The sequence below is a fragment of the Macadamia integrifolia genome, chromosome 12, assembly GCF_013358625.1.
Source record: "Macadamia integrifolia cultivar HAES 741 chromosome 12, SCU_Mint_v3, whole genome shotgun sequence".
NCBI classification, from domain to species: Eukaryota; Viridiplantae; Streptophyta; class Magnoliopsida; order Proteales; family Proteaceae; genus Macadamia; species Macadamia integrifolia.
The window spans coordinates 3,566,509-3,577,384 of NC_056568.1; the positions used below are offsets into that span (position 1 = coordinate 3,566,509).

The window sequence follows — 10,876 nt, forward strand, 5'->3', positions numbered from 1 at the left end:
CAATAAATCGAGTTTAGAAAGCAGGGCTCTACAACAATTTCCAACTACCAACCTACTCAATATTTCCTTATTTACCGCCATATCCATGCCCCCTGGCCTATTGCCTGTGTTGGTGTGACCTTTTATTTGAATGCCCTTCTTCACTGTTTGGAAAAAAACTCTTAGTTTCATTAGGCCCCCGAGGAGGTCCCTTCCCTTATCGAGAGAATGGGTTTGAGCTGATATGACCTTTTTTTGGAACTCCATCTATCATTCTGCTTAGAAGCTCGCCTTTGGTACCGACATCAACCATATCTGGATGAAGTGTAAATCTTCGTAGATGGATTTCTAACTCTAAATATTCGACAAGATTTGGAATGCATTTTCTTTGAAGTCTCCTTTAAGCTTGCTATGCTTCCTCCGCACAACGTTAGTGATTCCCCCAAGTAGGGTGTCAATTTTAGGCCTAGTCCGACATGCCCGCCTAATTAAAGCTTGACTGAGATTGGCCCGATTAATAAACGGTGGCTTTCCCCCTTTCCCCCACCCACCACCCCCCCCCCCCCCCCCCCCAAAAAAAAAAAAAAAAAACACCTTCTTGATGGCTCTCTCCCTTTGGAAATTGTATCATGTATGCAGAATTTCTACTTATTGAAGGATACCATAGTCTTACCCACTAGAAAAACTTGTCTTTGTAAATCATTACATTAGTTAGATCACATAATGGGGTTACACTACGCTATACATTTCTTTCTTTTGTTTAGAAATAAAATCAATATGGGAAAATAATGAAAATTGTTGGAAGGCCTCATAAATAAATAAAGTCCAAGTATGTTCTATCCTCAAGAGGGCCCTACACCCACATACAAGGACGTGCACTCCAAGCAGCGGCACGGTGGTCATTGCACGCCTATGTCGGGCACAGGGGCTCACACATACAGAAAACTTTGTTCCATAAATAAATACATAACATCTTTTTTGGGAAAGGGGGGTGGATTTAGGTGGAAGGGGAATAGTGCCCCAACGGCCACGGATCCTCTCCTACCCTCAACAATTAATTGCTTCACACGCCTTGGCAACTGAGCATCAGAAGAGATAATAATCTGAGCCATAATAACAAGGCTAGATTACGAAGCTTTCAGATACTCTAGATGCATTTCCATTTTAATAATTGTTTTTACATCCTAAGCACATAACATCCACTTCTAGCTTTCTGGTTATAGAGAACCTTCTAAACTTGTGGGAGGATATCTCTAATCTTGTTATCATGTTGCATTTACAGAATAACTCCACTGACAGGATAAGCAGACTCAAACTTAAAAAGTAATTACACACCTTACAAATAATACAACATAAGATAGATTAAAAGAATGAAACCCTTTGCCTGAACTAATGAAGTTTTGTTTCATTTGACTTGCCGCTTCTAAATGTTGAAAGAGAGAAGAATGACCTTGTAGCTGGACCAGGGAGAGAGACAGAGAGGGAAAGGATTGGTGAAACCAACAGAAGATTAAAATAAGACAAACTTCAGGAGGTTGGGGCAGGAATTAGAAAGAAGAGAACTTACCTTTAGTTGAAGTGGCTGCAGCTGAAATGTGGCTCTCCTGCAACTTGTGAGAACATTGAGGAATGAGTTTGCCTCTATGGGATTGAGCTGTAGAAAGAAAATTTCAAGATTATTAGTGCCTCTCAACGCAAGGAAAGACAAAAATGTCAAAACTGAAGGTACAGAACAACTTCAAGATCGATTAAGAATAAAATTGTAGGCGTGTAAGGAATATACCAGACAGTAGCTCATGACCAGTCGATTTTCTACCATCACAAGTTTCTGTAACTGTGTCTTTCTGTTTCCCAAAGCCTTTTGCTTGAATAGCAGCCTTCTTCAGTAGAGTATCTGCATTTCTCCTAGCAACTTTAGGTTCTTCAGCATCCTCTTCTCCCTCAGAGAATACCGATGGGCTGGACCAACCAGTAACATTTGCTTCCCCCCTACTCTTTCGAGCAAATTTCAACAGCCTCTTCAGTCCTTTGGGTGCATCCTTCTGGTAGATCATAGCCGGTGGATTTTCAGCATTTCCCCATTCCATAATTTCAGGTTCACCAGAGTCTTCTTGCAGCATCTGTGAAAGAGAGTGGCGGACACGGGGACTTGATAATGCCACAGGTGCAACATTTGCTGGAAGTTCATTTTGGGGTGGGCTGCTGTTAGATGACACAGGCAACACTTTTTGGTCTTCCATCTCCACCCAGGCAATGGATGAAATGCCAGATTCCTCATCAGCTTGAATTTCTACAGGAAGCTCTGAGGTCTTTTCGGGGCTATCAATACTTTCAGCAACAAACTGATCTGCATTCTCTGTTTTTCCACATTCCTGTTGGCTATTCACTAAAGCTTCTGCGTTGAAATTAGCATCAATACTTACTAGAGGAATCATATCCCCCTCCTGATGCTGCTTAGCAGATACACTAACCACCTCCTCTTGGGCTTGGATCACATTCCCAGTATTTCTCGAAGATTCATCTAACTGAGAAGCTTTTGTTTTGATTGTAGTAGAACCAACACCACGGCCTGTTCCAGAACCTTTACGGAGATAAGGCTTTGACTCCAATGGAACCACACTACTTCTTTTGTTCATCTTGCTATAGAAACTAGGCTTCTCTTGAGCCACTCCACCAGTATCATCACCAGAAGGCAGAACTCTCATTTTTGCTGTTTTTCCACTTTTCCTCGCTGCTTGCTGCTTCAGCTCTTCTGAGGCCTTTAAGAGCTGCTTATTCTCTGTCCTGTTTCCCTTTACATTTTTCTGTTGCTGATGAGATCTTCCCACTTTGGGGCTTGGTTGATCTGGTGAAGGCGCAGGCTGGTGCTTCCGACGAGTTGGTGTAGTGCCAGCTGAGGAGAACTCATTAGCAGTCTTAGTTGATGTTGTCCTAGTGGTTTTTGTGGATGGTGTTGTTGGCCATGACTTACGTGTCACAGGCAGGGATGAGGCAATGGGCAAGGTTTTTCTTGAATTGGCAGGTTTGGAGTTTTCCTTTTTGGGTTGCATAGATGGAGATGAATTCTTTTGTGATTGCCTAGGCTTACTCAAGGAATCTTTTTTCACCGCAGCACCTACATTTTTCGAGGCCATTGCAACCTTTCTTTTGTCAAGGACTTCTTGCATTGATTTGAGTTGTGGTTCTTTATCTGCTATCTTCCCAGTATTCTCACATCTGAGCTTCTCATTCTGTTTCTCCTTATAGTGATCATAAAAGCCATCCCTCAGATCAGTGGGAAGCTCTAGGGTTCTGCCATTTCCAGTTTCCATCTTTTGGTTACTTGCAGGCTTTCTCTCCATCATTTTCATCATCATTTGATTCAACTCTGCCTCCTTTTGTCGATTCCATTCGGCAGAGGCAGTTACCATGTCATGAGTTTCTTCTGCGAGGTCTATCACATTATCTTGCAGATTATCAGATGGATCTGATGTTCTGTTCTCACCTGATTCAAATGGTGCACCTACCTCAGCTGCCTTGACATGATCTGAACTTGAATCTGATTCTGGCTTTGGGCCCATTGAACTGTCTTGAATTTCTCCAACCACTAAATTATTGGAAGTCATCTGATTAGGGCTTGCAGAAGTATTTTCTGATGGGCATTGGGTCAAGGGATCTCCCATACCAGCACTCCATCTACGCAACACAGATTTATTTGTAGCAATAGAGACCTCTGATGAAGCCCTCCTTTTCTGAAGGTTGGAATTTTGATCCCTCTGTTTGCTCTCAAAAAGATTGATTGCATCTTGAACACTCATCCTCCGAATGCTACTTTCAGGTTTCTTCTGTGGCCGATCAGATTCTTCCTCTTCACTGCTATTCGCCATGGCATCTCTAACGGATGGTACCCTTTCTCTGGCAGGAAAATAATTAAGGCTTTTAATGGTCAATGCAGCAGCTCTCCGCGATCCCGACCTCCCTATTTGTATCCTTCGCATTGGAGATGCTGACCTTCTAGGTGATGCAGATCTTATGAGAGGGCGGCTTCTTTCTAGAGATGGTTGATCTTCATCAGTTGAGTTTAATGATTTCTCACTTTCTGATGAGCTTTGACGCTCCACCTGTGCTACTTTTGCAGGGGAGACACCACACATCACAGGTTTATCTTTATTTAATGGGGAACACATTTGAGCTATTCCGTCTGTTGATATTTCTCCGTTACTCACTGAAGCAAGCGAGGATGTTGACTGCTCATGTTGGGAAGCAGTAGTGTGGTTCTTTTGGCTCAGTATCAAACACTTGAACAGAGAATTCCTGGAATTAAAAAAAAAAAAAAGTGCATCTTAAGTATTTGTAATCCACAGAATAGAAAATTCAGTAAGTGATTTACAAAATTAATAAATATAAAGGAGAAAAAACCATAGCACCAATAGATTTCAGTTAAAATTTAATGAATAGTTTTCATCCCAAATTTAATTTGCTAGCTGATGTACCTTAAATCTACTGCTCCAAAATGCTCAGCAAATGCTGCTAAATCAGCAATATGTTTAGTGGAGCATGTAGCATCTGCAGCCTGGCTGAAAGCAGAAAGTAACTCCTGGCTTAGCACTGCAAGTCTCAAGTCCATCGCTCGAAGAAGTTCATTCCTAGATTATCAATTTTGTAGTTCAGATTAAAAGTCCAAAGAAAAATCTGCTGATAAAAAATCAATATCAACCCTGAGCACATACTTTGTGGCATCAGATGACGTAGTCTGGGTCTGAAGCTGTCAAATGCCAGAAGTGATGTAAATTTTCATAAGTGATAAGTAGAGAATGAGTACTTAAATATTATTAATAGAAACTAAGAACTTAAAATATTTGCAAGAACAAAAATATTTACTTTCGTAGTTAGTTCAGAGCCTTCCAGATTGGAGCTATCTGTTAAAAGGGGAAAATTAGAATCCCAATTTTATTCTCATAAGTGATCAGAAAGAAAACCTAGAATTCCAGAGAAGAGTTGAAATAAAAATTGTAGCAAGAATAGATTTCAGAAAATCAACTCTAGTTAGCCTGCATGAGAATTTATCGCTGGGGCCATTTCAGGGAAAAGAAGAAACAAAAGAAAACAAAAGATCCATTACAATACATTTCTAACAAATCCAATCCGAAATTGAATTCTGAAAGGAAACACACTCTAATGAATTGAATGACCGTCTCCATTCACCTTATACCCTGAAGAGATTGCCTGAACTTGCAGCCAAGTCAGTACATGAAGGTTGATAAATCCACTGATTAGAAACTCATTGTGTTGATGAATGAAGAGCCCAAGCCAGCATGGCTACCAACTACTGATCACTAATTATGACATAAGCCTATAAATGCTGGATGAAGCTTATCATTGAGGTTAGAGACCTTGCATGCTCTTTGAACATCATGTTCCATTTGGTGCATCAATCAGACAACTCCTTGCCAAATGAGTTGGCCACTATTGGTGTTGGAAAGGATTTGAGTTATGTCAGGGGATATCCAGTGTATTATTTGTTTATTTAGTTCCCACTTCCCTATCCCTCTCGTACATCTTATGCAACACAAGCAACAGAGACAAAGAACAAATTACAAAGATATAAGAGCTTTCAGAGTGAATATATATTCAGAAGCTAGAATACTCAATACACATCATCTGAACTGGAATTTCTGTGCACTTTGGTTGAAGTTATTAATTTAAATGACTTACCTGTTTCCGAATTCCTGGAATGATCCTGATGACCCTGAGAATGGTAAACAGAATTACTTCTGATGATCAACGCAAAATGAAAGTTAACTGGCCAATAAGGTCCAGGAACTGTTACCTGTGTGTAAAGAGAAAGATGAAATCTCCTAGCTTCCTCCAGCTGAGACATCTCATCTTCAATTGCATTAGCAGCTTCTAATAATACAGGTGCACCAACAATGTGGAGGAACCTAAAAAGAAAGATAGTGGTCAATTTTAGAGAAATAAACCTAATGGGAAAAAGCAAGTTGACAAGAAATGGAAATCCAATCAATATTTGTTGACACAAACCTCAAAAGAATAGATTTGGTGAACCATGGTGAGTCCCTGAGATTTTCAGGTAACTGAAGTTTGAAGTTTTCAACCGTTCCTTTGGAGTGGGCATCTTTTGCTTCTGGTAGATGCAGTACAAGCTGTTCCAGAAGACCAGAAGCCAGTTTCTCCACTGTTTTGTCGCCACAAACAAATGCATCATACCTATATAATAAAATTACATCAAAACATTCCTGAATAGTTCCAAAGAGATTCACTTTCCAGAAAGATCAAGAGAAAAAAGCATGAATCAAAAGAAAAGCATCTGTAAAATGCCAATGCATTTTGAGTTCAGTTGATGTGGGGTAAGATTCTCAAACCCTTAGAACCTTGTAAACCCAATCGACCTCATCCCTATCAACCATAAAACAACAACAATAAAGAAAAAAATATTTATATATATATATATATATATTTGTTTATTTATAGGGCGGACCTCAGTGCAATGGTGAGGTTACTCCATTGAGGCATAGTGATTGCAGGTTCGAGTCTGGAAAACAGCCTCTCCATGAAGCAGGGGTAAGGCTGCGTACATTATGACCCTCCCTAGACCCCATAGTGCTGGGAGCCTCGTGCACTGGGTATGCCCTTCATATATTTTATATATAATGTAGGGTTTTCTTCCTCATCACTATGCCTCATTATTTGCCACATGGCAGCACATGGGTAAGTCCATGTGATAGAGGACCAAGCAAGAATTTCATTGGTACCATTTCAGCTTAAAATGAGTAGAGGAAGTAGCTAAAATATTTTATAATTGATATTCATCTCCATTTGGTGGCATTTTGGAAATTTTATTAAATCTTTGAATCAGAGTTTGAGCATCTTTCCTTGCTTATTTTGGACTAAAATTTGGCCATTGAGATGTATGTGGGGTCCTCTAACACACGGACTAATCCATGTGTTGCCAAATGGCACATAGCGAAGCGTTATACTTCACTAGGCATTGTGACATCTAGAAGGACCCATATATATATATATATATATTCTTGAATCCAGGCAAATGATGAAGAGGAACCAACCCCATTTACAATGTTGTCTCAAATCCTTTCTGCATCAATTTTGATGGAGGGTCATTTGTTTCTGAGTACGTTTCTCTAAGAAAAGCCTACCTCACTTGTTGGGATTTGTCAAGGCATCATGTTTATATGGTAATAACTAATCTGAAGTTAAGTATTAAAGAACAGACAACACAGATTTGCATCTAGTACAATCAGATCTGTCAACGTAGCGAAAATATACATGCAATTTATTTTTTTATCACCTTGGACAAGGACCCCTTGAAACTCTCTATAAGTAAGGGAGAGTGCACTTGAGTTAATTAAAAAAAGTACGAGGAAGAAAAAAGTAAGCACTTGCCCCGGCGTGTAGGGTTTCCTTTCCTTCAGCCTCCCCCTAGTTTATGGAGAAATTTTAAATGTTGGTGACAGCGAGAGCAGTAGTTAGAAATAACGGTAATTGAAGATAGCAAGATACCTGTTTTTAGTCACTGAAATCTGAAATGCAGCATAGTCTAATGGTGTATCAAAATCTATTCCACCATCCATCAATCCCCACCTGCATCAGAAGCACATGAAAATAAAGAGGAAATCCTAATTCAAAGGAAACTCCTCTTCCATGCTTTATATGCTAGTACACAAAAAATAAGATTCTAAAACTTCGACCTGAAAAAAGGAAGCTCCTAAATTTTTTTAAGCCTTCAGTGAACGGTTTTGAGTGGTAATTGAGGAGACTATACAGTTGTAGTTAACAAGGATCAATACCAGTACGCCCACATCAAAGCTTGCAATCTGAGATGGAGATTTTAACTTGGCAGACAGACTGGTCCAAGGAATAAAAAAAAAAATGAACATAATAACCATCATATTTCCCAATTTATATAAATAATAGGTGTATATTACTTGATCTAGTCTCTACCGAAGCGACAGTAAGGTCATAAACGAACACCAATTCATATTCAGTCACACATCCATCCGGAAAAAATCACATCTTCCACAGAACTAGGCGGAAATTTGTGAAGGAAAAGAGTCACGCTAGTATTCTGAATCTTTCAACAGTCGAGTTCCTAGTTGCTACACGAACCAGGCCAAAAGGGAAAAGAAGACGAAGAAACCAAATGCAGAGCTGACACCATTCCATTTGGGCCTCAGATCCAACTGGGGTAGAAGACCTTTAACCACCGTCACCAGAAGAAAGGGGAGGAAAAGAAAAGGCCGATTCTTCCATGCTAAATCTTAATTATTTAGAAGAAAAAAAAGAAAAAAAAGATTCTTGGTCAAGATGTTCTAGCCAGTACTCAAATCTAAGCAGTAAAAAGTGACCGACAGTAGCAGTGAAGTCAGAATTCGTTAGTGGAAGAGCATTTGGTTGGCAAGGCGTTTTGAAATTGCTCAGTAGCTTCAGAAATAGGAGCAGAAAATCCCTAATTTCGTCAGGGTTATCCCCAGTGGAAGAAGGAAGAAGAGAGCGGTGGAAGTACTGAGTCTTCAGCGTGCAATGCTCCGATTTGAAGTTGTGAAGGGCAATTGAGGCAATGCGGGTGGATCGTAGGTTGGTAACGAAAGCAGAGACAACTCAGTTTAAGAAAATCCTAAATTTGAGAACACACACACACACACACTTGTAGATAATGAAGCCATGCTAGCTTAGCAGCTACTTATTACTTACCCGACGAAAGATTCGCCTCCGCCTTCACTCAAGAATCACACACAGGCCGTTGTTGTCTCGCTTCCCTTCCCTTCCCTTCGCACTCTCTAGCGCAGTTGCGTTGTTGTCCTGAACTCCTGGTGCCTGCCTGCTCTAGACCATGTAGAGAGAGAGAGAGAGAGAGAGAGAGAGAGAGAGAGAGAGAGAGAGAGATCTAGTGTGAACTGTGAAGCCAGGACTAGAAGGTTTATGTGGTTTCTTCTTTTCTTTTCTTTTCTTTTCATTTTATTTTATATAAAGGGTATCTATCTGTCTGTCCATCTATCAAGTATCAATCAAGTATCACAAAGAGAAAAGAAGAAAAATAGATATATGAGAGATGTTTTTCTGTTTTTTCCTTTTCGGTAATGTATGTGAGAGATAAGTAAGTACAATCAATGGATTAATCATCAATTAAAAAGAGGGGGAAGGAAAACAAAGCGGAGTGAACGAGTAGCAGTGAAGGTAGTGAAAGTAGAGGAGTGATTTGAGTACGGATGGGTCTGGGAATTAAAGAAGTGGACTTTCTCAAAGTCTCAATTACTAAAATGCGTGATTAGTGGACTTTAACCTGAACCTGAATCTGGAGAAGGGAAGAAGGTAAAGATAGAGAGATTTCAAGCTCCAAGAGAACCAACACCACCCTGAATAATAATAATAATAATAATAATAATAATAATAATAATAATATTGCTCCGGCAGTCCAATTCATTAAATTTATTATTTTTCTTATTTATTAAATGAAAAAACCAACCATAAACTAACCACAGAGATTCATCCTTTTAAATAGTATGAATGATGAATGCTTTCAAAATAAGATATTTGTTTGTAGTTTGGCACATGTTATAGGAGACGAGAGCGAATCCATTGTCTTTTTAAAAATACCAAAAGATACCCGGAGCAAGTGGGCCATTAAAAAAAAAAAAAAAAAAAGGGTAAGAAACTTACATGATAAGCTACGTACACACCAACAAACATTCTACCCAAATATACAACCATCGGCCACTAAAACTTGAAACCCATCTTGTTAAGCTACCACCATATGCTTGATATTAATTTGAACCGCCAAGAGTAAGTAACCCCTCTAGGTGGACTTTACCTAGAGAGCATCTCTTCCCCATTTCAGTGTTAAAAGTATATATATATATATATATATATGTATAAATTCATTTTTATACTTTCCACACCCAAATATTTCCCATGAAGTTCTCATCCCATCTCAATTTTTTTTAGACCAAAGGTCTAAAAATCATATTACGGATCAATAACGCATCAACTATTTTGCCACATGAACTAACATCGATCTGATAAACATGTCGAGGAGGAGAAAGTAAAATTGGGTTGAGGAGTTCTGACACACCAGCTACAGTTTACATATAACAATACACTTATGCTAAAGATTCAGTAGATATATAATGTCCACATTATTATATAATTATATATTAAATTCTACCCAACTATGACTTCCCCATGTGTCTTTACAATGATATAATTTGTGTAGAAAATAAAAGTGATAATTTAAATATTAAGGATCGATTGTAGAAAAAAATCAAGGGGAAGTGCCCCCATTAAATTTGACTTGTAACTTATCAAGTGGATTTACTATCTATCCAATAATTAAAATTTCAAATCATATTGTTCACATACTCTAATATAAATTAGTGTGCAAAAAAAATCTTAAAATCGAATGTATATGAATTATTCTCCTTAGAAGTGAATTTTCGTTGATATAACAAAATAGTTGATGTAACATTGGTCGACCTTGTTGAGAAGAGGGTGAATGTTGAGATGTTTGTACACGCCAAAAAATTTCTAAAAGTATGAAAAATAGGCTAATCAATACTTTTCCTAAAGTTTTAAATTTATTTCAAAGTTGGCAACAAAATCACAACAAAAGGGCGCTAGATTCTTTTACAACAAACAAAATTGGTTTTCTTGTAATTTTAGTTTTCTCCTAAAATTGGCTCTCTTGTAATTTTAGTTTTCTCCCTTCTTTCTTTTTTAAGTTTTGACGGACCATGAAAAATTCAAAGGTTTGATAATCCTTCAATCAAATGTCTAAATGACATCTCTATTGTTGTATTTAGAACTTGACATTTTTATTAAATTGTGCCCTTTGTCTTATCCACAAAAGCATTTAATATAGTTTTTTTTTTTTTTCCGGTAGAAT

The 10,876-nt window shown here is 38.5% G+C and overlaps 1 protein-coding gene across 3 annotated transcripts; it reads right to left on the reverse strand.

The window, feature by feature from the left end:
• Positions 1-1,102: 1,102 nt before the first annotated feature.
• LOC122057781 (COP1-interacting protein 7-like) lies at positions 1,103-8,935 on the reverse strand. Of its 3 annotated transcripts, XM_042620038.1 has the most exons (12): positions 8,689-8,935; positions 7,785-7,842; positions 7,498-7,578; positions 6,001-6,186; positions 5,789-5,900; positions 5,674-5,707; positions 4,840-4,877; positions 4,689-4,723; positions 4,452-4,604; positions 1,763-4,272; positions 1,547-1,633; positions 1,103-1,436 (listed from the first exon to the last, which is right to left on the reverse strand). In XM_042620038.1, exons 2-12 carry the CDS (start codon positions 7,796-7,798, stop codon positions 1,369-1,371), a joined length of 3,318 nt encoding a protein of 1,105 aa, XP_042475972.1. In that variant the 5' UTR covers positions 7,799-7,842; positions 8,689-8,935; the 3' UTR covers positions 1,103-1,368. The 3 variants fall into 3 exon arrangements, with proteins under 3 accessions (XP_042475972.1, XP_042475973.1, XP_042475974.1); XM_042620039.1 differs by lacking the exon at positions 7,785-7,842; XM_042620040.1 differs by lacking the exon at positions 8,689-8,935 and having other exon boundaries at positions 7,686-7,815.
• Positions 8,936-10,876: the final 1,941 nt, after the last annotated feature.